Source organism: Manis pentadactyla, chromosome 3, assembly GCF_030020395.1.
Source record: "Manis pentadactyla isolate mManPen7 chromosome 3, mManPen7.hap1, whole genome shotgun sequence".
NCBI lineage: Eukaryota > Metazoa > Chordata > Mammalia > Pholidota > Manidae > Manis > Manis pentadactyla.
In genome coordinates, this window is record NC_080021.1 from 98,791,061 (window position 1) to 98,817,423 (window position 26,363).

The 26,363-nt window shown below is 44.6% G+C and overlaps 1 protein-coding gene across 12 annotated transcripts in view; it reads left to right on the forward strand.

The window, feature by feature from the left end:
* CELF2 (CUGBP Elav-like family member 2) overlaps window positions 1-26,363 on the forward strand; it is a 722,220-nt gene that overhangs the window by 654,323 nt on the left and 41,534 nt on the right. For 11 of the 12 annotated variants that reach the window (XM_057498181.1, XM_036908144.2, XM_036908142.2 and 8 more), the window contains 4 exons: window positions 3,894-3,942; window positions 12,549-12,683; window positions 20,829-20,908; window positions 24,874-25,032. In XM_057498181.1, the coding sequence (XP_057354164.1) occupies window positions 3,894-3,942; window positions 12,549-12,683; window positions 20,829-20,908; window positions 24,874-25,032 (423 nt within the window). Of the gene's footprint in view, window positions 1-3,893; window positions 3,943-12,548; window positions 12,684-20,828; window positions 20,909-24,873; window positions 25,033-26,363 lie in introns of those variants that run through there. The other variant, XM_036908152.2, reaches the window with a different exon arrangement.

Sequence of the window (26,363 nt, forward strand, 5' to 3'; positions counted from 1 at the left end):
CAAATATGTTGTTCTTGTCTGTGAAACATCCTTCACTCATGTCCTGGTTATAATTAGAGTTCCTTCAAGACAGAACCAACACTGCTCTGGCAGAGACACCCTAGCCTGGCCCCGGGGGTATGTGTGGGGCATCTCTGAGTTCCTGTGCGTCGGCACAGTGCACACCATGCTGTGGAAGTGGCGATGTGTCTGTCTCTGCCACTACTTTCCAGTCTTGTATTCCCAGCATCTAAGAGTGTCTGGTAAAAGCAGAAATGAGTGAGCAAGTAAGTCCTAGTCTCCTGGGCCAAGTCTTCACAACCATTTCCTGTTCAGGAAAAAAAAATCCCCTTATTACAATTTGAAACTTTAAGTTAGAATGCTCACTCCTTTGTGATAACTTCTCTATTCAGCAGATCTCCCAAAGGTCTTTGGCCTCATGAGATTTTGAGGAAGTGAAACAACATTATGAGAACAACTCTGCCAAACCTTTTTTTCTTGGTCTTCCTTGACATTTACAGCCTGTATCTGATCAGAAATTTGTTAACTCAAATGAACTGTTTGTGATAATGAACCATTCTTTAATATAGTACTGAGTCAACACCTCTCTCCAAGAAGGTCACAGTGCTTTACATACAGTCTAAATTGTCTTCCAAACATACCTGAAGTAGGGTGACCACCCATTCAGAATTCTCCATGGTTCGACAATCCAGAGCTCTGTGAAACTGACTCTTGTCCCCTCCAGCTCTGGGAAAGGCTGAAACAAAGTTCAAGTCTGCAGTGGCAGTAGCCACTCTGTTACCACTAATCTCCCAGCAGCTGCCAGAAAACCAAGAGTCAAGCCTTAGCATGATGTTGGTAGTAAACTACATGGATCAAATTTTTGTGGAGCTTGGAGGCAGGAAAATTACTTTCACCTGATGGTCTACTGCAGGTGCTGTCAGTGGCGCCACTTGTGGTTCCATGTCCAGGTCTCCTGTTGGGCATTTTGCAGACAGGAATTGTGACTGGGGGACTCAGCACCAAAGTAGGAGTACAGCGCTTAGATTTCTGAACCCAACTCTGTCATTGACCAGCTAGGCATCCTCAGTGAAGTCACCCACTCCCTTCAGACCTGTAAATCGAGCACACTGGACTGATTCCCAGGGCCCGTACGTTCTTGGAGCAGAACGATTCTGAGTCCTCACAGAGTCACAGCTCCCAGGTTTCCTCCTCCATGGCTCCATGCACTCTGCAGATTATCTGAATGCTCACAGTGCTCTGTCTGTGCTCCTGTTCTGATGTGGGTGCTGTTTTTTCTTTATTATGTGTGCACATCAGCCCCTGTGATGGATCACAAGCTCCCTGAGGGCAAGAGTGCTGTTCATTTCATTCACATCCATACCTCATGTAGGCATTGCCTCCCTCCTGCACCTGTAGCCTGCAAATCTCATCTGAGTTGATTCAGCCTATTAACTTATATAATCCTTTGCTGTGTAGAAAAGAGACTCCATCTCCCACCCTCTGCCTGCTCCTTCATCAGCTCCCTGGGGTTCCTCCCTTACAGCCATCTTGATGAAATTGTTATCTCCACTTATCGTATCTACATTCATCTTCCCTATTATCTCCCAACTTTCTCCTATTTGCCATCGGGCCCCCACCACAGCACAGAGACTGCTTTGATAAATTCCCTAAAGCATTTTTGTGGCTGATCAAGAAGGATACTTGGGTATTGTCATCACAGCATCTGACAGCACTTGATCTGACCACTACCTGTTTTTGAAACTCCCCAAGTGGCTCTATGGGACTGGCTGCTCCTGCCTCTGCTTCTCTACTGCCTTTTGCTCTGTCCTTTTTCAAATCCTCTTTCTTCTCTCAGCTTTGTTCTCCACATCCTTCCCTCAAGCCTGGGTGTGGATACAGTGAAGGTTCCTGTGTCCAGGATTCTCACCTGGCACTGGTCACATAGCTCACTAAACATGTGTGGGCAATATGTCATTATTGACTCTATATAAAGAGCCCTGCCCAGTGCTCTGGGGGACACGGTGGCATGGCTACAAGGCTACAAGAGAGCAGAGCAGGGGCTGGAATGGAGGACAGAGACTGAGATGGCTGCAGGAGTAGAGAGGCCCAGAGGCAGGGACCAGCTTGCTGCATGCAGACTCACTCTAAGTGGATAGGATTCTAGTAATTGACCTGCCACTGTTGGAAATAAAGTTAGGGGAGTTCTTTCACCCCAAGAATGTTCTACTGTGATTTCTTTGGTCATATTGAACCCATAGTGAACTTGTCTGGGGCTGAAACCCATTGGCAAGACACTGGGACACAGTGAGCACCTCATGCTCAGCAAACAGGTGATGAAGGCATCTAGGTACTCACAGCACTCAGTCCACCTCCCTCTAACAGTTTCAGGAACCTTCCCTCCATTCCCTGTAGGATAGAGGCAACACTCCTTAGTCCACATCACGGTTTCCAGTTTACTTCTGCCTGCTTTTTAGGTATATATTCCAGTCTTTTCTGAAAAGACTCATCTACTTACCCCTCAGTACTCCATTGTCAATCTCTCCTCCAAAATTAGATTGTCAGTGAGTGGCATAGGAAATGCATAGATCCCACATCTCAAGGCCTGTGTTCTATGCATAAGAGCACTTTGCCTTTTAGAACAAATGGAGCTGCTCTGAATTATTTAGCCTCTTGACCCTTGACAGTGCACCCTCTTTCCTCTTCCTCTTGTGTTTTGGAGACCCTAGCAAGCGTGAGCTGAGTGTGGTCCTGCCTGCCTGATAGTAATAGCCCATCATTTAAGTGCCAGAGCCAAGTACCATTTCCCTTTCATTTAAATTAGATAAAGCCCAGAGCTGTGGCCTGCAAGTGATGGAAGTCCACTGGGGAAATTAAAGGTTCAGAGAGAACAGGACCCATTATAATAAAAGCATTTGCACAGCCAGTGATTCCGTCTACCCTGTGGCTTCCATGTTCCTTGGGGTATGATGAAATATGAAGCAAGAGGACCTTTGGAAGTAGCTTGAGGAATTTATTTTAATTGGAAAAGGGGGCGGCATTCTGTGCTTGGAGTGAGCTCTGTGGATTGGGCACAGGGGTGTGATGGGCATTGCGTGATGAGCCTTAGGGCCCCAGTTCTGCCGTGATCCAGAGTCTTGGCACCACTTTCTTGCAGGTTCTTTCTACTCCACATGGGCTAAACGAACACAGTCATAAGGTCTGTGCTTCCCTCCTGCCTTCCCTAACTCCCTCCATTATTTCAGTAGCTCTGCGTTCCATTTCTGTATTTTATATTTAATAAAGATTACATAATGGTGCCTAAATCAATCAATCACTAGACCTTCAAATGACTCATAACTCTGAGACCTAAAAAATCCGTGCAGCAGACAGAATGCCCAGAAGAAACGCAGACAGACTGCAATGAAATTTGTAATAATACAAAATAACAACAGGCGAATTTTTTCACCACATCCTATGCCCTGTTAACTAAGCACTTCACTTGCATTTTCTCATTTAATTATCTAGGCTCTGCTATGCAGGTGTTACCTCCATTTTGCAGATGAGAAAACTGAAGCTCAGAGCATTTAAGACACTTGCCCAGGATCACATAGCTATCTCGAGTGGCAGAACCCAAACTACCTGTAAGATAAAGACAGAAGCTATATTAAACAGCAGAACCAGGTTTCAAACTCAGGTCTGACTGCAAAGGCCAGGCTTTTAGATGCTGTGTCACAGTGCCCCATGACTTAAAAGGATTCTATTCCTGAACATAAAGCCCAGGCTGTCATTTTAATGTGGTTACTTTTAGCTGGGATTGTTACATGTGTGCCCTTACAACAACTTTAGTAACTTTCATGTTGACTAGTGTGGGATTTTTGAGTGTTCCTACAGTTGTTCAATCTGCCTTTACTTTCTCACTTTTGTGTTTTTAGATGCATCATCCCATTCAGATGAAACCTGCAGACAGTGAAAAGTCCAACGGTAGGTGTTGACCAACTGTCTCATTTAACACTGTCTGTTTATTTCAATGAAGAGGTGCGTGTGGGAGGGAAGGAGCAGCCAGGCCCAGTCGCTTTCTCTTGGGAAGGCAGAGCGATCTGCTCCCGGAGACGCAGACCTCACTCTGCTGCCTGGGAGTCTTGGAGATGTTACAAGATGTGGTTTCCGTGTCCCTCTGTTTGGGACTTGCTCTGTGTGGTGACCCCGTGGCTTAGGCTCTGGTTTGCCGCCTCCTGCAGAGCAGCACAGCACTCCTGATGGGGAGGCGGAACCTCCCACGGTGCAGAGAAGCTGGGGGAAGAGGGGTCGCCCACAAAGAAGCAGGCTGGCTTTTTTCTCCCTTCGGTTTCTTCCCCTTTGGCCTGGAAACTGGCTTACTGCACTCTTCTCTAAGTTGTCCTGATGCATTTGCATCCCAATTCATTCAGAATTCAGTCTGCTGATTAAATAAATGTACGCTCTGTGCAAAAATATGCATTTGATGAGGTCCATGAAATAATTCGAGATTTGCCTCTCTAAGACACAAGAGGGTTGATAGCCACATTTCTCTCTTAAGTTTTTGCTTCCATTTTCACCAGCCTTCTGTTCCTGTTTTTTTCTTTAAATTTTAGTGAAATGTGTGTTAAAGGGATTTTCTACCTTCTCATACCTCAGACGTTCCTGTCCCACAAGACTGACATAATCAGCACTGTTTGCTTCCACAGGCAGCTTGGCACCTCATTAATTAGTAATCAGGGCAGAAGCCATGCACTGAGAGATCTGCATATCTGCAAATGTAAATTATGATTGGGCTCTAAATCTCTCCACAAGGTACTTTTTGCTAATTGTGCTGCATCCCATTTTCTGGCTCCTTCACAGACTAGAAAGTTTTGAAGACAATTCTGAGTCTGTTGTGGTGCTGGCACTTATTTGTCTGGCGGGGAGTAGCCTTGGGTGCTCTGTCCACCAGCTGCTCATCAGCCGCACAGCCTGAGAGTTGATTCTCTCTCCCCTCCGCTGCTTTACGCAGATGTGGCATTCAGTGTCAGAGGGTGTAAGACCTGCTGCTGCTTTGTTAGAGGGCCTTGGCCAAGTCACTTGATTCCTGCAATCAGCAAGTAGTCATTGATTGCTTACTGTGTGCCAAGCATGTTGCTAGGGGCTGGACCTGCAGCAATGAATTTTAAGAAGGAAATAATACAAAAGACACTGCCTTGCCCTCATGGAACTACTTACATTCAGTCTACTGATCTACTACATATAGTAGTCACTGAGACAAAATTTAACCCCCTTTTCATAAAATGGGAATAATCAGAGCTGCCTTGTATACGTTGGCTTTTTTCTTTTCAGACTCATATAAAATATTTGTAACCATGCTTTGTAAATGATAGAGCACTTCTATAAAATGTAGGTGATTGTTATCAGCCAGATTCTTCCCTGGCCTTCCAGGGTTCTGCATTGAGCATGTTTACCCATGCAGAAGCCACATACTATACCAATCCCTCGAGCTTTCTTGCCTAAGAAGTGCATGTCCACAGTCTGTTCTGTTCCTTGTGGGAGAGAAGAGAGAGGAGGGATGGGTCCTGTCCGTGAAGGTCATTTTGGAGCTTCTGGCCACTAAGATGTGCTCCCTGTCCTTTGGCCCCATAATTCTCTAAACTCTGTCAGGACAGGGGCCACAGAATGAAAGTCTGTGGAGAAGGGTTTGTCTTATTTCTGAACCTTAGGTCATAGTTAGAAAACTGTGGTGAATTAGAGAACTGAGTTGGAAACATTTGACTCCAAGGACCCAGACAGTGGAACCATGAAAGGGTGTCTTCTTTTGCATTTCCCACTGTGCAGGCACAAAGCCACCTTGGCGGGGCCTCCCCGTGGGCTAGCTGTGGCACATCTCATAATGGGGGCTGCCCTTGTTGTCCAGGGCCTACACTGAACACTGAGGGGGATGTGTGCTTTGGGACTAGAGCCGCAGCAACAGGGCCAAAGTGCCCTCAGTATACCGTTTTACAGAATTTCAAAAGCCAAGCAGGATTAAGCCCTTTATTACTAAGAGGAGAAAATACCTAAAAATGCCATTTTTCAGGAAGCAACTTGGGGTAGCAGTTAAAACTATTTTGAGGAGCCCGGACTTGACCCCTGACCTCACGGTTGTTGGCCGTGTCCCTGAGCAGGTTCCCCAGCCTCGCCAGCCTCCGTGCCCAGCTATAAGAGAGGGCGGCCATGGTCAGTCGGCTGCAGTCCTCTTGTAACGCCTGCCTTACAAGGCTGGCTGGGGAGTGCAGAAGGTGACTTCTGCAAAAAACTTAGGAGACCTGGCACATGGTAGACAGGCTCTCTGCTGAGTTATGGCCCAGTGCAGATCAGCTGCAGCAGCCCTTTGGTACATTTTGAGCAGCAGAGGCTGGGCTGTTCATACCAAAGCACAGATCTGGTCACATGAAAGAAACTCCCCCCCAAACCTTCTGTTGGGTCATTTCTCCTTTGCTTGGTAGACTGACCTTCATTTTCTGAATTTCCAGTAAAAAATGTCAAGAAGTATAAATGGACAGAAAGCTCCTTTAAAGTGCTCTTCTTTATGGAGGCTCAAATGAGCCTCACCTGGCAAAGGCATGAACCAGTTTTGAGGTTCTCCTTGTATCTGAGGAATTGGGAGAAAAGTATAATTTTCGAAAGCAAGTGATAAAAGCCATAAGCCTTTTCTTATTCCACATGGTAGTTTTGACAGGTAAGCGTAGTTTCCAAAGCTCAAAGAGCACAAAGATTTCTTTGGCTCAGATGCTCTGAATAGCTCCTGTGGTTATGCAAGAAGTGTAGCAAGCTCTCACTGCACTCTTAGTGAGCTTGCTGACATTTATGGGCAGCACAAAGTGCTCCTTATGTTAGACTGCTGCAGTCTTCAGTGTTGCTATGGTCAGGGTTCTAAAACTTTCTATTTGCTGAGCAAGAAGGGGCTGCTAATCACAGACTAATTAGTGATGGGCAAATGAATTCCTGAAAAGAAATCACTCTTCAAAAGCAAGCAATCTATCTAAAGATTCTGACAAAGGAAACTTCTGTGGTGAGCCCAGACGTGTTAGGCTGCTCTAAGATCCGCCCTGCACAGTATTCCACTGAACAGGCTTCTGGAATCTGCACGGCTCCCTGTGGCCTACCCTGTCAGCCGGCTCGGATTCAAGCTACAGCCTCTAGCACATTCATGCAAAGTCAGCACAGCACCCTTGCCCAGGGGCTCCTACTGGGCCACATGTCACACAAAAGAAAAAAAATCCCACTCTGGATTAGCAGTAAAATGTTGGGGCCTTTAAGAAGAACACACTGAATAAATACCTGAATTTCAGCAGAATCTAAATTCTTTTGTTATTTTTCCCATTGCATATAGTTCAGTGATGGCACAGGCTGGGTGTTTGAGGTGTGGACTTCAGGCCCCAGCATACACTTGCACAAACATAGTTGCTTCCATTCTATCTACATCAGAGGGCCTGTTTTCCAACTTTTAATCTCCATCACTATCATACCAGCTGTGCAAGACTGAGAATCCAGTGCAGTTGCTGGATCTAAAGTTGTCCAGTAGAGACAAGCAGAGAGGTTGGCTCTGGTTCTGTACTCAGGGTCTCAGTGGCTAGAGCCACTGTTGACTCTCACTCCATGCTCCAGGTCAAGGGGGCTGATATACTCTGTAGGCAGAGCGTAAATCCAGCCTACTTTAGCCCTGTGACCCCACAGCTTGTTGGGGTCCTAAGCCTCAAATCCAGAAATGCCTTTAAACTCCCTCTTTTCTCAAGGTGTCCGAAACCCTGAGTGTCCATGTGTCAAGTTCAGGGCTCACAGGAGTCAAGCTGACTAATTACTGTCAGGGTAGGGTGCAGACTTGTAGGCCTCCAGTAAAGACAGGGGTCATGGCACATCCCCAGCCAATCACTTTCTGCTTTACTGGAAGATGAATAATTTTGAAATTCAAGTGGAAAGATTCACGGATTTGGAGGCAGTAATTAAATGCCATATGTTAGCACTAACACATTGAAAAGTTGTTAATTAATTCAGTCTGCCCCAAATCCAGGTGTGACTTTGACAGATTGTAGACCAGGGTGTTAGCACAGACTTACAATTTGAGATTTTTTAAAAATGAAGGTTCTATTCCCCAAACTTAAAAAAGTTCCCATTTATAATATTAACCCCTTCTCACACCATGGAAGAACTTGAAACAGTCGCTGGCATGCAACACCTTTTGGTTCTATTATTCTAACTGATGGAGGTAATCCCATCTGTATCACACTTTGTATAAAAAAGTGTTTCTCCTCCTTCATTGGTTATCCTAAAGGAACACAGATATTTTCTAGAGGGCAGCAACCCTGTCTTTTCTTTTTTTTTTAATTCCCCTAAAGCATTTAGCAGAATACTATGGGCACACAGGTTTGTTTAAACAATTGGCATTTTTGTGGATTGAAAAACATGAGACTCTTACTACCTATGAATACTTAGAAAAACCCCTCAAGAAATTCATCAAAAGTCGATGAAGAAGTTAAATGAATTCAAAATAAGTATGTTTGTTTAAAATGCTGACAAAGCTGTTTTGGGATCCTGAGAATGGGAACCCCAGGAATAACTTTTATGACTAAACTTTCACTGGTCAGGCAGGAAAAGTGTAGGGAGAGGACAGCTGTTCTGTGCAGGCACCCCCATGCCACCGTGAAAGCAGCCGTGCCCCAGCTGGTGAAGCATGCAGCCCCAGTGGCTCTTTCCCAGGGTCAGGCGTCCCTCCCATGGGCACCCCCACTCTGGCGCATCCGGGCAGCTCTCTGGCACAGAGCTCTCCCCTGGTGGTCTGTCCTAGGAACTAGCTGCCCTGGTTGCCCTGACCCCAGGCTGCATCTCCTCAGCTCAGTCTGTGGGCCCTGCCTCCCCTCCCCAGGCTGCAGCCTGGAAACCTCACCTCACATGGGCTGTGGCACCATCAGCACCCAGTTCAGTCCCATCTTTCAGGCATCACTCTCCTTTGTCTTATGTCTGATGTCTTGAAAAATCATTGTTTCATGTATTTTGTCTGGTTTTAGGGGTTTTTTTGGTGGCGGGGAGGGGATAGCAGGAGGATAATCTAGTCCCAGTTACTATCTTTTGGCCAGAACTGGAAGTTAAACCCATGGATTTGTTTTTTATTGTGGTAAAATATACATAACATAAATTTACTGTTCATGATGGTTAATTTATGTGTCAACTTGATTGGATCATGGGGTACCCAGATATCTGGCTAATCACTACTTCTGAGTGTGTCTGTGAGGTTGTTTCTGGATGAGATTAAATTTTAATTAGTGGATGAATAAAGCAGATTGCCCTACCCAGTGTGGACAGGCCTCATCCAAAGAGAGAAACAAAACCACCCAGCTACTTCAGCTAGCAAAAGTTCTCCAACATCAGCTGCCTTTATGTGTGCACATATGCACCAACACACACACACATGAGTGCACATGCAAGGAAATCTGCATCTTGAGTAGCATAAGGATGGTGTAGGTCCTAAATTTTTTTCTTAGCTAATACTTGTTACTGAAAAAAGTGAGAGTTATCTTCCATCTTCCTGCCTGAGTTTACCCTTCATGATGCCTAGGAAGTCAGAATTTCCTTATAAGTGGTTTCCACTTTACGTTATTCACCTCAGGAAAAATCCAGCTTTAGCTTACTCAGGAGCGGCATACTCGGTTTACTGCAGCATGGCCCTGAAGCTCAGAGCCTGCAAAGTGTTTGCACTAACTGCCCTAATTACCGGTGGGCCAGAGAAACCAAGAACCAACTGGGAATTTATCATTTGCTCTTGTTTAAAAGAGCCAAAACCAAACTCTTCAGGATAACAACTGCAACAAGCATTCTTTATCATGGCCCTAGATTTGCCAGCCACGGTTTCCTTGGGTCAGGGGTCCCAGATGACAGGAAAAGCATAGGCTGACCACTAGAGCTGGAAGTCGTCCCTCCCCCGCCCAAGTCAGTGAGTTCCTTCTGCCGGCGGAGCGCCGCATCCTCTGAGGGCCACGGCAGAGCCCACAGGAAGGAGTACAGCTCACAGGGGCTGCCTGGTGTTGGAGATGCACTGGCTCCCACCAGTGCCCAGCAGACCACTAGAACTTCACCTTCTCTGATGGGAGAGAAAGGAACTTAAATCTAAATTTTTTTTCACCTACTTGAGGTAGGCAGGTCCTCCACAGCCTCACACTAGGAACACCCATTGCTCGCATCTCATGTGAATGAGTCTCAGCATGGATGGTAGCCTCAGACCCTCTGTTCCTCTTCTTAGACCCCAAACCCCTCTCCACAGACACAGCAGAAAATGGTCCACCTTATATTAAAGTCAGGCTGCTTCCCTCCGTGTACCCAGAGTATCCTTGTTTCCTGCCTCTGTACCCAACCCAGTTATCACGCTGCCCCCCATCCTGCTACCAGTCTATCTAGACACTGTCTGTGCTTTCAGGGCTGGCTTACATCTCACATCTTCCTTCAAGCTTTCTTAAACCCTTTGGTGCACAGTTTACAGGTTATAATGTTGTGGAGTTGTGATTTTCATCCTTATAGCCTAGCATCTCTGCCTTGTCTGCAGAGCTGTCACGAGTGAGGAGAGAGGGTGGGACTCTGAGCTCCAATATTGCCCCCACATTCTCCCAGCCTGTAGCTGAGACACCTTCTCTCTGTTGAGAATCAGGAAAGAGAAGAGAGTTCAGCCTCCATTTTATAGATGACAAGACTGAAGTCCACATAGGTCAGCTCATTCTCCAAGGTCACGTGTCACTAACATCAGAGTTGGAACTAGAACCTTGGTCTCCTGAATCCTGAGTTGCTCCCTCCCCATGCCTTCTCTGCTTCCTCTGGACTTGGAGGAAACCCAGTCAAGTGAGAAGAGCCCAAGTTAGGCTCCTGCTTGCTGAAAGACCTCGGACAACCCCTCGCCCACACCAGTCCCTAAGGATCTGTGTTAGAGTCGGATGAAACCCCTTTCCCATCTCTCACTTTCAGTAGGAGTTTCTATGACTAGGAGTGCTTAGCTGTCTAACACAATAATCACATGTGGCTTTTTAAATTCAAACTAGTTGAAATTAAATAGCAGTAAAGATTCACTTTCTCAATCACACTAGCCACTTTTCAAGAGCTCAGGAGCCACATGTGGTCTTAGCAACAGCAGTGGACATCACAGAGCTTCTCCCTTCCTGCCGAGTTTTCCCGACAGCATCACTTCTGAGTAAACCACCCTGTGCTGCAGGACTGCTTCACAAACAGCTCCCAGAGGGCACAGGCCATGTAGTTTGGCTTAGGTTCCAAAAGCAACTGGCCCTAGAAAGTCTAGGATACATACTCATCCATTAAATGAAAATGAGAACTGTCCTGTCCAGGGAAGGTATAAAAGCCAATTAAATAACAATGACAAGATTATAATTCAGATACAAAACACAGGTCGCTGCACAGATGTGGATGGCAGTGTCCTTCCCCTAAGCAGGACTGTCAGAGCGCTGGTGCAGCCAGCTATCCTTTTTTTATAATTCTAAGAAATGGATTGAAAAGAAATGGGAAATAAGCAAGACCTCTCCCCAGGGGCTACTATGACAGTCTTTTCCTCTCTCCTAAAAAAGGCTCCAAACTCTATCCTGAAATCAGTTATAATTGTGCCTTTGAGGCTGAATGTAAACCATTTATCCTGAGCACAGGCCGGTAGGTTTTGAGGAAAATCTCCAGGTCACCACATGTAAACCTTCTCTAATCTTCACCCCTGTCAGTTTCCAAGTTAGAGTGGGACCAGTGCTCAGTTAGCCTGTTATGATACCCAAAATGAATTTCTGTTCATCAAGAATCCTACATCAAGTGGGTAGAACAGCGCCGTTCCTGCCTCGTTCTTTTGTTTCTGTTGTGTGTCTCCAAGAACACGGGCCATCCAGACGCGAGTCTCAGGAGCTGCAGGTCCATTCCCTCCCCACACTGCCTTCTGCTTTGGTCTGGCAGACAGACTGTGTGCTGCCCTGGTGAGGGCCAGAGAGCCTGCGCTGCAGAGAGAAGGTCGTTTCCCAGCCAGCCAGAGACACGGGCTTCTCTCTCTTCTCTCTCATTCTTGTCTGAATCAGTGTGAAAGAAGCTATTTGAATTTGGGTGGGGAGAATCTTCCATCCCATTGAATGCTTTCTTATTAAGTTGTGTACCCTACTGCACCACATCTCCCAGCCTTTGTCTTTCCCTGTTGCTCAAGTTAAGAGAACATCTCCAAAAATACCCAAATTAAAATCTGCATCCAGAAATCTGTGTGGAATGGTAGTGTATAGCAATTATACAGAACTTTAACATATTAGTAAACACGGCTCTGTGAGCTTCCAAAGGGGGACAAGGACTTTGCTGGCTCAGTGTCCCCTGCAGATGGCACCCTGTGAAGCAGCAGCTTCCAGAGAGGTGCCCTGTTCAGGAAGGACCAGGTGAGAGAGCAGAGGCAAAGTGGTGTGTGTGGAGGAGGGCAGCCTGGAATCCTGAAGACTTAGCCTGCGGACCAGGGCTCAGTCTCGGGACCAGGACCTGGTTTGGTGTGGGAATGAAGCACTGATTACAAGAAAAAAGACAATAGCTTTTGCTCATTCCTTATTTTTATCTCCTAGCTGTGGAAGACAGAAAATTGTTCATAGGAATGGTTTCGAAGAAATGCAATGAGAATGATATCAGGGTGATGTTTTCTCCATTTGGCCAGATAGAAGAATGCCGGATTCTCCGGGGACCCGACGGGCTGAGTCGAGGTGAGGGCGCCGTCTGTAATGTCTCTGCCCGTAAGCGCTAACCGGAGCTCTGTATCACAGGCGAGGTAGATGCAGCCACCGCACGCAGCAAGAGGTTGCTCTGTCAGGCATCCCATGTGACAGCGCTTTCCAGCCTGAACTTTTCACCGTAGCTGAATGATCTCCTTTTATTTCTCAGGTCCAGAAGGTCTTGGTGCCAACATATTAGCTCAAGTTATCACTGCCAGACGGGAAGCCAACAGGCACCCTATTGTTACACATCCCTTTTCAGTCTCAAACTGGAGTAGACTTTTTTTGGGGTGGGGGGGTGAGAGATACATGGAGGGTGAGAGTCTCTGTTGTTTTCATCCTAGTGTTCTGGCTTTCTGCTTGTACCTGAGAGAAATGGTAAGGGTATGGGGCTCCTGACAGTGATACAAACCAAGAAAAACATCGATGTCCCCACACAGTGCAGAGCAGATAGGGGCTCAGAGTAACTGGGCCTGTCTTGGGGTATTAGAATTTTATTTCAAAGAACAAAACTCCTGGATGCCTGAGCCCACGAAGTCCATTAAGTGACAGAAATGACTTCGTCCAGACAATTGTAGGCTCCTCTTTGTCACCACAATAAGAGGCAAAGGCTGTTTCTCCACACATTGATAAAAACCAGTATTTTTGCAAGGAGCTATTCAAAGCAGCTGGAAATGACTGTTCTCTCTCCATCTGCCTCCCCCTTGACAGTGCCACACGCCTCCTTCCTTAAACCACTTATAAGGATTGTCACCGAATGTTAACACTTATCTTATGGCAGTGTCCTGAGTCAGTCCAGGGAGGCCAGAGGGAACATGTATATGCACAACATATTTTTCAGTTCTTCTAAGAAATACATATGTTTCAACATGAAGAAAATTCCATTCTGTTAATGCAATTTTCAGTGTAATTTCCTTGGGACTCATTAGAAACTTCTGGTCATCTCACTGGCCGGTTCCGGGGCAACCCTGCCATCCCATATTGCACATTGAAAGGAAAGGTTGGGTCTGAAGAATCAAAGCACTAATTCCCACCCATCTCCCTAGCTTTACCTAAATTCAGCACCAAGTAAAGGAAGAATGTTGGTTCTTTGACTTTAGACACAGAGCTTCATGATGACAGCTGCTAGAGTGGGAGGCACAAAGAACAAAGCCTTCTGCCTACATCCTCCTCCAGAGCCCCAAATGGAGGTAGTCTGGAGGCAAACCAGGAGGAGGTAGAAATGCTCCAAGCTTGCCACCCTGTTTTCTTCCCAAGGTGGTTTTAAAATGGGAAGGAGGGAGGCACAGAAATCAGTTTCTGCATTCTCCAACGATTCCGAAGCTCCGTGATGGAGCATTCCTCAAAAGATGTGCCCTTCCCAAAGCTGAACAAGACACGCCACTGGGTGTGAACCCTGACGAGCAGAGCCAGTGCCTCAGGCTGATGGGCAGCTTCCCTGATGTGCTGTTACCAGTAGCATTCAAGGTATGGCTCTGGTGACCCACACAACCTCTGCTCCTCTACCACCTCACGAGCAGAGGGATACTAGGATTTCCCCACTAGCTCCCTCTGAGCCTCGAATCACACTGTCTGATTCTGCTGCGGTCGTGACACCCACTTGCCCAGGTTGGCAGCCAGAGCCGAAGAGAGACCACCACGGGAAGCGGCGAGTGGCTACATGAGGAGTAACATATGGAGGAAACCCAGGGTAATATCTTGCAGCCCTTTTCTGCCACTTTGGTAATTAGAACCCCTGCCCTCTTCTGCTCTTTCTCTCAGCCCCACTTCTGAGTTAGCATTGCATTTTTCATTCACCAAGGCAGCCCACAGAAAGTGCAGAAAGAAAGGCCCTGAACACAGTCATAGAGAAATGTGCCGTGGCTCGGAGGCTAGTGACTCCAAGGCCCAGTCCCGGAACTCTGACATGAGCCGTCACCAGAGTCAGTCTGTGTGGCTGCCTCTGCCCCTCAGTTGCCCCATTCATAAATGGCAGCAATCAGACACCTGCCCTGCTCATTTCATAGGTGTGGTGGAGTCTCAGGACAAGCACACCATCTGTGTGGTCAGACAGAGACCTTGGCTGAAGTAGAAATGCTTGACGTGCCCCCCGCCACTGCACTGGACCGACCATACAGTGACGCGCTCCCACCTGCTCCCTCTGTCCAGTGGGGGGACAGTGCAAGGAGCACTATGCCTGCAGCTGCTAGTGCTTCTTGAGAGCCCATGCGTTATTTCTGCTGACAGGACTTTGAAGCAGCCAACACTTTGCTAGGAAAGAGCAGGACGCAGTACTTGGCAAGAGAACTTGGCTAATTTGATCTGCCATTTGGTGAGCCAAGCACACGCCTCCAGAAGCAGCATCTTTCTGAAACAAGTTAGGGGAGCACTCTTGGTCAGTATTTAATGCAGCTGCTGGCTTAGTGTTGAGGAGTAGGACACTCCACCCTGCCCCCTTTTTTTTTTTCAACAGAAAAGTAATTTCTGGTGAAATGATGAGAACTCCCTTTGGCAAAAAAGAAAATACTCCTTTATAACCATTTGTCCTGAAGCATAAAGCCAGACAGTGGTAGACTTTTCAATTAGCAAGACCCAGAGACCCCCCAAATCCAGGGGGCTACGCCTGAATCAGTGTATTTGTTAAAAGAACAATTCTCTTTCATGCTACTGTTTGGCTTTCTTTTATTAAAGAATTGTAGTTTTCAATCAAGTATTAGTAAGTGTCTCCCATCAGTGGCCCTGCAGATAAAGGATGCTCAGTGTTTCTGCTCTCAGTGCCTGTTTACAGGCTCAGCTGTTTAAAAATAACTTAAAAAAAATTCAGTGAAATAAAAGCTTGGCTGCTCAGAAAAGTACATGCTAATACTAAACTAGGGTATAAGCTAGTCAATAAAAAAATTAACCATTTCACTATGATGAGTGATGGGTGATTCCCTTTCCTTTTTTTGCTTTTGCCCCATTCAGCTAAGAATACAGATGAAGGAAGCAAGAGTACCCCCTCCCCCACAGGTGTCTTAAGTCACAGCTCCCCTGCCACATCAGTGTGTAAAGTCATCCCTGACAGGCATTAGGCTGAAGTTTCTCCTGGCTGGTTGACTCAGTTGCCCTCCCTGAGTCAGTCATGTGCTGCCAGGACCCACAACAGCATACCTTTCAAGAGCTGCTCAACTTGCAGTTAAAAAAAGTCATGATCTATGTACTGGCAAGAAAGACAGCTTCAGAAGTTCCATTGTTACTCCAGCATCCAGAGCAGAGCCCCATTTCAGGAAGTTCATGATCGTACTTGGACATGGTCTAGCTCCTGCCGAGCAAGCTGGAGCACTCAGCACCCATCAGGACCGTCTCCTTCACACATATGCCCACGTGCATCTAAGCGTGCATCTCCCCTTCGGAGGTAGCAACCCATTCTGCCCTCTTTTCTGATTTGGAAACCCTGGTTTGAGATGCTTTCCAGCCTTTGATTCTTGGTCCTTCTGCCATCACAGAGCAACCTCTATCGGCCTTCTCTGAGAAGGCAGACAGGATACCACAAGCCCTCACACAGCAAGTCACGTGAGATGTTTGCTGTCAGAATCCAAGCTTGAGGCTTCTAAGCCAATGCAGTATTTATCAGGATCACCTTGGCATGATGCTTCCCTAAGATACACAGGTTCTTACTTACCCATAGTCCCACAGTCAGAGTGGACGATTTGGGTCCAGGGCTGTAGGGTTCTCCACCTGAGAACTGAGTATCTGTAACTCAGAGACAGCGAAGGAATTTATTTCATTTTTCTTTCCATGAACTTGCAGTCAGACCTTCACTGCCATTTAAGGTAACTTTATGCTTGTTTAAGAATATCCCAGCTGTGTTTATGGTGTTCCAACATTCTCCTGCCAAAACCCTTGACAATGAATTGGCAATATTTTCAGGGATGTTGGCGAGCACAGACTGGATTCAGCCATTAACTCCTCATTTGTTTTTGTTATATCTGATCAGGATATTAGGATAGGGCTTTGACTTTTAAATCATGTATACAGAGAGGACTCAGTTTTGGTGATGACATTTTAGTCTTGCCTACAGTGCCTGAACATTCAGATGTGTGGGAACTCCTACCAAATGCCCTCTGGCTGAGTAACTGCATTTTGTCATCTTGGAGCATGATCTTCCAGTCTCTTCTCAAGGGTGAGATCCTGCCACCTGTTAAGTCCTAGCCTGCACTTAGCCTCACATGCCATAAACAAATGATCTACCCATGCCAATTTTAAATCAACTAACCCAGTCCTGGAGGATGGTTCATTATAGTATTAATGGTGATGCTCTAGTATCAGACTGATGGCATACATTTAATAAGCCTTGCCAGTGCTAGAAAGACCCAACAAGGAAAATGGGCTACATTAAGACCTTTCTGCTACCAAATGGGAATGTATAAACAAGTTTTCCATAGGTTGAAAGTTCTTTTGTGCTGCTCAAGTTATTTTAAATTATTCTTTCTTCTGTTGAAATGTAGCAGATGGCTGCTCCTCTGGCAAAGCAGCAGCAGAAAAACAAGAGGTCCTTGCTGGCTTTGTACTGGCTTTTGATAGTGCCTGTTTTGGAGTGGGGTGGAGGGGTGGTGCAGAGCAAGAATTCATCTAGCTCTCTCAAAATTCTCACGTAGCTGAGAGAAAAGGTAGAACGCCTGAGTTAAGATACTCTTTCAGTTGAAATGACAAGTGTAATAGATGTGTTCCAAAATCTTCTCTGTGACAGAGCTATGTGCTTTCTTTAGATCCCGTCTGTAGGAGGAAATTACTTTGAGAAACTTTTCCTCTGTCAATCACTTATCAGCTTTAGGGCAACCTAACTGAAATAAGAAGAATTCAACCTCTTTCGTTTCTATTAGCAATCTCTGACATTCTGAAAGCAGAGATGATAAATAATTGCAAGGTAAATTACAGGTTGACCACATTTACAGATGGCTTTTTTTTTTTGCTCTTATGTATTTGGAGGCCTTAAGACAGTGATACACAGGCTGTCTTACCTAACCCTCCCCAATCCCCCCCACAAAAAAGAGAGCTTCATTTTTTGGTACCTGTATCTTTTTCCCCCAGCGGACTTCATCCTGCATGTTGGTCGGTGGCCAGAGAACTGACTGCTGAGACAGCACATACAGCAGTCTAGAACAGGGAAGGGCTGACCCTCCAAACTCAGAGTGGTTGTCATGTCAAGACCCCATGAACCCCACTGCTCTCAGAAGCTCACTTTTAGTAAAAGAGGGAGACAGTTGACCTAGGTTATTTCTGTCCAATGAGAAGTTGTCTGGTTGGCTTGTAAAAGAATTTGGCAGCCAACCTCCAGAAGGACTTAGGTGACCCTGTATTGGTGAAAACAGGTTTGTGGTCCAATCCAAAATCCACCATGAAGTTTTCAGTGGTGTCAAAAAGAAAATTAAAATCTAGCCATAGGACTACCATGACCTCTTGTTTTACAGAAATTGCAAAGGTTAACAAGCTACCAATCCATGAAACATTTGGTTCTGAAGTTGCTTAACTTCAGAGTGGCACAGAGCGAAATTTTTCAACGTGCACTCTCACTTCATAAATGACAGTAATTTTCTTTCTTAAGTAATTGAACACAGCACACAGTACAGAACTTGACAGAGCCCCTAAGGAGACAAGTTCTCTCTTCCTGCACCACCGCCAATAGAGTAGAAAGGTTAAAGAAGTCAACAGATTTGTCAGATCTATTTTTTGGATGTGAGGAGGATTGTGTAAATTAGATTCATGAGTTTAGTTTTAATTGCAGGTTTCAAAGAGGGAAGGGCAATGGTTCGAGTTTATAGAGAGATCATTTTATTGTTCTGTTGCTAATACTTTTCTTTTGAGACCTGTTAATTGCTGTATCTTTCTCACTAAGTTATTTACAAAAGTTCTGCTTGTTCTGAAATTGTGGTAAATGCATAAAGTGTGCCTTATTGATTTTTGTTGACATTTTACATGTTTTTTATGCATTCTTAACCTCCATTTGGAAACTGTCAGTTTGGCACATATTCCCGGCTAATAAGAGCAAATGGAGTGAATGAAACAATCTTGACGTTTAAAAGCAGAGTTAGTCTAGGCTTTGTATGGTTTCACATATATTACCATTTGATTATTTGCTTTTGCCTCCATTGTAGTCTCAAGAAATGTAAGAAGAAAAAATCTCTTAATGTTATTTCCTCTGTTAATAATGTTGGTGCTAATCACAGTGTCTTTGAAGAGAAATTACTTTGAAATAGCTGGTAACTTCGGGACACTATCATTGTAGAACTGAGTATCAGTACAGAAGCAGCAGAGGTACTGGCTTCTGCCCCCACTCTCTTACACCCATTGTGAGATGCCTTATAGAAGGCCGCCAAATTGCCTTTATTGATATAGACAAAAGCTACTGCCAGTACAGGTACAGTCAGCATGATTACCAGTGAGCTTCACCAGCTGCTGGGATGTCAAGAGAACTCGGCAGAACAGGCCCACGTTTGTAGTGAGCTAGACTGCAGAGTCTGTAAGGCCAGCTTAACTGAGAAGTGAACGTAAGACGAATCTCCCATGTACTGAGAGTTTTTCTGTATTAAAAATTATAGCCTGATGAAAAAAAAAATGCATTGACTTATTTTCATGATTGGATGTGTTGTGCTTTGGGGGTGATGGGCAGGCGTTTCTTTCTCTTACTGCTGTTTGATTAAAAGGTGCCATTACAGTATTGACTTGATAATCTCACCAGGTACACATTCAGAGCAAAAGAAGAAAGTATCTTTTATGGCTCATAAATCAATTTACATAAACCAAACAATGTGCTGCTTGTTTGGATGTAGGACGTTCCATTTGGCTTACTGGCCACAGGGACAAAAACCTCACATTGTTGATGCCAGAATTCTGCTTTTATGTGTTCACTCTGAGATGACAACAGGCTGCAGCCTCTGTGTTTAGATCTGCTTCATTTGGAAATCTTTTAAGTAGTAATAATAATGTTTTGAGGAAATTGAGTGGAACACTGAATTATTCTCTGATACCTAAGTTCAAACTGTGCAAGGCTAAAGAAGCTGAAAATCAATGCACTTTTAAAGTCATTAGAGATCATAAGTGAAATAAGTCTGAATTGCTTTAGCTAAGCTTTTAGTGTGCTGTGGTATTATTACAAAATCAGCCTGAATCTGCATTAATTTCACAGCCTTTTTCTCTGAGAAGCCCAAGGGTGCATGATGAATAAAATGTAAATTTCAGAAAGCAGTGTTTTTATTAGTGAAAAGGGCAATGAGCCGTGTATTTGGAGCGGTGACCCGCATGGTGGCAACACTGCCACAAGAAGCCGGAATAGTCACTGTAGGGTCTAGCGCAAGAAAAAAATCGCCACAGAAAGTTTGATGGGTCTCACAGGAGACATTCAGAGAAATGTACATTGTCTTGTGTATGTCAGACTTTAGGTCCACTCTATGATACATATCCTAAGTCATGAAGATTTTATACAAATAAGAAATCCAATGCAAATCTTTAAATTTCACTTTATATGCACTGTTGAATGTTCTCAGAGTGGTAGGGCATTTGTTTTTGTTCATAATTGATAATTACTACATAGTTTGTGTAGAATAATGGTATATTTGTTTGCATTTGTATAGCTTCAATGTATATTTACAGATATATATTTTAGACCCCCCCCAAGAGATTAGATATATTTATTTGCTGACATTTCAAACTCCTACAATTAATTTGCCCTTGTTGTGAGGATTTTATGTGCTACTTAGAAATGCTAAAATTCAAAATGTAAAGCCCTAAATGTGTGGATGCCCTAAGTAAAGATAACCAACCAAGGAAAAAATGTAAATAGCAACTTTTTATTTTAGAAAATGAAAACTAGATCTTGCTAATTTCAAACCCCCATGGCTAAAAAAAATGTACTCAACTTCCTTCCCCTCCTCTCCATTTAAAAAAATAAACTAATCAATCGATAAATCTTTCTGCTTTGGTCAGATTAGCAAGTCAGCACTGTGTGTCAAAAGCAAAATAAAATAAAACCAGAGAGCGAAGTTGTTGACTCTTCTGTACTACTGAGAACAGTGTCGTCTTGTGGCGGTTCTCGTAGACTGTGTTGGTTTAACAAGCGTCCAACCCTTTTGTCTTGTTGTTTTTTGTCTTTCCTGCTCCCTGTCCCCTTGTTTCCCACAGGCTGTGCGTTTGTCACATTTTCTACAAGGGCAATGGCACAGAATGCAATCAAAGCCATGCATCAGTCTCAGACCATGGAGGTACTGTATCATCTGCCCTTTCTTTGTTTTCTTTGTGCAAATGATGGGGAATGGTAAAGCAGCTCTCTCCTGTGCGGAGTGTTCACATGACAATCACAGACTCTTTCACCACCTCTTCATTCATTCATATTCATTCTCTCTCCCTCTCTCCCCTTCCCTCTCTTTTTCTCTCTCTGTCTCTGAATTTTTTCCCTAATGACTGGAAATGCATTTAGTAAAACCTTCCACTTGCTCTACATTATTTTTTGAGCCTTTTATTGCAGTGGCCCAGGTCGTGCAATGTAACATCACGATGCAATTTCAGACAAGAACCATCCTCTACTGAAGGGACCAAGGGTGCTCCCCCACCCAGGGCTGGTATGGAGGGGGTGTAAACTGCCCCCACTCCAAACTTCAGCTTGTCCTGTGCTAAATCACAGGATTCTTTTTTTTTAATGTGGGATCAAGTTATCTTTAATCTAGCCTAATGGAATTGTTTTTGCATCAAAAATGTTGGAGAAAGTTAATACTTCTCCTACTTCATTTACCCAGTGCAAATGTTAATGTATGGGAGTCCCCTGAAAATTAGATTTGTCTCCTTACTAAAAAATGAACAATAAAAGAAACATAAAGGCTCAAATTTGGTCTCCTAATGAGAGATAGTGGCTTTAGGGGAAGATAAATATGCTGGTGTGGGTGTTCACCCATAAATGTAGATAGATGGCTCTGTACATTTAGTCTGTGATTTGGGTCATGGCCTTTCAGAATTTTGCACAAAAGCATTCCAAGAGTGATATGCTGTTACTTATCCTGTATTGTCTGATAGAATCATTTGGGAGTGCATGTTCTGCTGTATTATGTATACTGTATCTTTATGTATGGGTAATCTTTTCTGGAGGTGGCCTCTTGGTGTTATCTGAAATTATGTTTTCAACTTTTTGAAACACAAAATATTTTCAGTTTTATTTAATGTGCAAATATTTCTTTACTGATTGAGCTTTTTTGCCTCCATTTTTGGGGGTTTTATTTTTTGTTTGTTTGTTTTGTTTGTTTTTTTGCAATGCTGCATCTCCCAAAGCATGCTGGGAGCTAAGCAATCATTACATGTCCAGTTTTGTGGGCAACTTTTTCATAGTGAGCCAAGGTGGGTGGAAAGGGGTGTGCATGGCATTGTCACTAAGTGTTTACTGTACTTTTCTGAGTTTTGATATCAGCATTGCAAAGCCTATTGTCTTTCTCAAACTTCATTTTGACTTTGATATTCCTAACATATCTTTAATATAATCACTGTGTTTTCCTTTCAGTGCAATGCATTTTTAAGACACACCCCCTTTACCTGAAGGCGAGCTCAGGTGAAAATCGGCCATGCTAGGAGATAATTAGGAAGATTTGACATATCTAGGGTCCTGTCTTATACCACATACAGTTACACAAGTGCTCCTGTGTCCCCCTTCCTGTTAACTTAGGCTGCTCCAATACTGTGGGTCAGTCTGATTTCCAATCACATTTCAGTTTGGAGATTAAAGTTGGAGAAATGTTAACCCAAAAAATCTTTACCTGTATTTATTATCTTTCATATATGTGTTTCATTTTTAGCTATTTTTATTTCCTGTGATTTAGTGATCAGTACCTAAATTGTTCTCACCTTACCTTGAATGTTTTACCCTGAATTCTTTGAGATCTGTTAGAAACACTGCCTCCCAATTCCTTCCCTCAGGGCCCCCCAGTAGAGCCACAGAGAGTGCTGGTGTGGGGTCTGCGCTCTCCTGTTCCTGCCGGGGGGAGAGTGCGAGGACATGCAGCCAGCCTGGGTATGAACCTGGAATACTAGGCTCTCAGCAGGACAAGAACCTGCTAGAGAGAGGAGGCATGTTTATTCTTAGGAAATCCCTGATCCTTTCTTATTAATATCTCTCTTCTGAAAATTCAAATTTGGTGCACTTGTGTTTAAATCTAGACATCCATGCCTCAACAAAGGGGCCCTCAGACACTTAAATTTCTTGTTCAAATCTATTGTCATTTAAATGGAAGACTATATACTATGCGTTCACATTATAGTGGTACAACTGAAGTTTCTCGTGTGTGGTATATGTTTTTTTAAACTAATCATATTATTTTCAGGACTCTGGCTCACATCTTTAACCAAGATGTATTAACTAAGAGATTAGAATTCAAAATGATATGAATGTTGAAGTTCAAGAGAGCACATTCTTTAAAATAATTCATTTTTATAGTGTACCTCCTATTCCTTCAATCTGTCCCCATCCCCTTTTTCCCTGTTGTGATTTAAACAAGTTATTTCTGAGCTATAATCCATTGGCCTAATTTTCTGCTTTTATGTCATTTTTTGGTATTTAAGGAAGAAAAAAAACAACAGTAAATGTACTGTTAGGAGGAGATGCTCTGATTTGTTATGGAACAAATTTGATGCAACAGTAACAGCCCTTTTCCATGCAAAACCCTTTCTCTGTATAATTTCCATCTTCAGAGTATTTTGCTCTCTTTAAAGAGATGAAGTGCTGAAATATGGAGCAGAAGAAGAAAAATGAAGTGTAGATTTTTTTAATGGTGGAAATATTATTTTTATGCAATTGACTGACACTAGACATTCTGTCCTGTGACTGTGGCTCCCGAGCTGAAGACCCGTAGACATGCTGAAGTCAACATGGAACAGCCGTCTCATTTCCCTCATGTGTTTTGGGTAATAACAGACACAACAGCCTCACGTATTCTTAGCCACATCCCAAAACTACCCAAGGTGATCAGGAAAAAAATGCAAAGTTGTTTTCTAGGAGAGAAAGAAACATGACCCAAAGGGTAGGGAAAATAAGAAGATAAAATTTCTGAGGGGAGAAAGCAGTCTGTAAACACACCGAGTTCCAGTAACAGTTTTTTTTTTTTAATCACTTGGATAGAATTACTTTTTACCTCAGCAATATTTAACAGCTTTGACTGTGATGAAATGCGTAGGAAGGCACACCAAAAGGAGAATGAGGGGGGAGGGAGGGGACGGGGACTCTGCTGAGGTCCCCCCGGGGGGCCAGGGTTTCCAGGGGCTCTGGAAGGGAGCTTCCTACTTGAGGTGTCAGGGCCTCATGTCCCCCGAGGACTTTCTCTCTCTCAAACATAACATAACCCTAGGCCACTGCTCACTCACCACCCCTGCCTTTTAAAGGAAATGACAATGGAAGGAAGCTGGGAAAATGGTGAGATTCAATAGGAAAAGAAGCCAAGTAGTCTCCTCTTGCCATATAGGATGCATCGCCCTTGACCAGCTTATGCTTCTGATGGGGTTGCAGTAGCTCTGGGGTTGCGGGCAGAGTAGAGGCCGCACAGAAGGAAGAAAGGCCTCTCTGAATGCATGTGAGCTTTGCACTGGTCGATGCCTTTGTCCTCTAAATAGCCCCTTCATCTGCCTTCCTAAAACAAAGCCCCATTCTCCCTGTTGGGTCAGTAGGATTCCCACAATCCCAAAGTTCCAAAATGTATAACTGATTGTTGGAAAGAGTGAAAAAATAAATGAATGAGAGACATTTTCACCCCCTTACTGCTAATCCCCATCTCTGTCCCCTGCTCACATGTGGAGACAGGCAGACACACAGAGGCAAGACTGCCTTTCAGACACACGAACCATGAAGCTTGATTAAAGAACATTGATAAGGTCTCTTGTCTCTGAGGAGGTCCTGGGAAGGTTGAAGGAAGACACATGAAGAGAGAAGGAGAGGCAGTTTACTAAGCAGAGCAAGAAAGCAAACGGCTTCACCGACCACCAGATCCCCAAAGAAACCAATGACAGTAGCTGGAATTTTCTGTGGATGGTGCTATTCAGAGACGAAGAAGGACTGTCAAACCATTGTAAAACCATTCCAGACCATTCCATTTACTACAAGATAGTTAAGAAAGCTAAATGCCATTCTGAATGAGGGTCATGAGAGGGTCCGACAGGCTGTAACTCCCTCTCCACTTTCCGCTGTGTCTGACCACAGGGCTGCTCTTCACCCATCGTGGTGAAGTTCGCTGACACCCAGAAGGACAAAGAGCAAAGGCGCCTCCAACAGCAGCTGGCACAGCAGATGCAGCAGCTCAACACTGCCACCTGGGGCAACCTGACGGGGCTGGGCGGCCTCACCCCACAGTACCTGGCGGTAAGTGCAGAGCACCAGCGCGGTCCCCAGGCCAGAAGGACACCCACTGTCACTCCAAGAACCTGTCTGTCCCCTAAGTACACCAAAGAATTCATTCGGGGGACATTCTAAAGCTCAGGACATTATTGAAATGCACATTAATGGAGAATATTTTCTCAAATTGATTAGTGTAGGGACTCGACTTTAATTCTTGCCTGAAACAAGCTGAGCAGAGTCCACAGGGCTAAATTTCTACCTGGTGTTTCAGAGATGAAATCCTGCCTTAGAAGGGGCACAGTACCCTTGATAGATGACTGTTTAATGATACGGAGGCAGATGGGGTTGGAAAGGTCCACCACCCAGGGGTTAATCCACTCCAAATCCGCTTGGAAATGAAATCCCCTTGAACTTCTGTCCAGTGATCCTGTCTTCCCAGTGGAGCTCGGCTGACTAAGTCAAATGTTTCTTCTACTTAACCAAAAACCTCAACCCTGTTTCAGATCACAGAAACCTAAGTATCTGAGCTATCCTTTACATTTCACTGATTCTCAATTTCCTTGTTTTTATTTTAAACCCTCACTCTGTCAGTGTCTTCATTCAAATGCAGTGACCAGAACCAAAGGCAGTTCCCCACGGATGGTGTGAACTGCACAGAGCAGTGACTCCTAGTGTGGACTTTAAAATACCTTAATGCAGCTTAGAGTGCCATTAGTACTAACCATGTCACACACAGGATGGAGGCAACCAACACGCCTCTAAGTGTTCATTTATTTTTACTTGAACTTCTAACCCACACTGCTCTGTGCCATTCCTCTGCTTTGGAGACTTTAAATGCTGGATTTCACAGGTATTATTATAATTTCATCTTGTGTGTTTGGGCTTTGTATCCTAATTTCTGTCAGTGTGTGCACACACACGTGTGTGTGTGTGCACGTGAACATGTGCACCAGGGCCTAATTCTGTCATTTGACATTTTAACAGCCCCTCGGGATTACGTGGTCCATTAGCCTTACCTTGGACAGAACCTGTACTATTCTGAAAAACAGTCCCCTGTGACCTTAAAAAGTGAGATCACTCTGTACAGGTGGAGAAAGGGAGGCCCAAGGAGGCTCTGTAAGCGTGCCCAGGGGCATGCTGCTGGCAGCTGGGTAGGATTTCAGCCCTTGGCACGCCCCCCATGTTGCTATGCCTCTGTGTGCAGATATGGCTCCTGTTCCTCCTTTACCCCCCTGCCCCAGTGCAGTCTGCCATGTAACAGCTATTCAGTACCCGTCTCTTACGAAGGAGAAACACACATCTCCTGTCTTCACCTGAGTCTTTACAGACAGCCCTGAGCTTACTGTCCCCAGGCA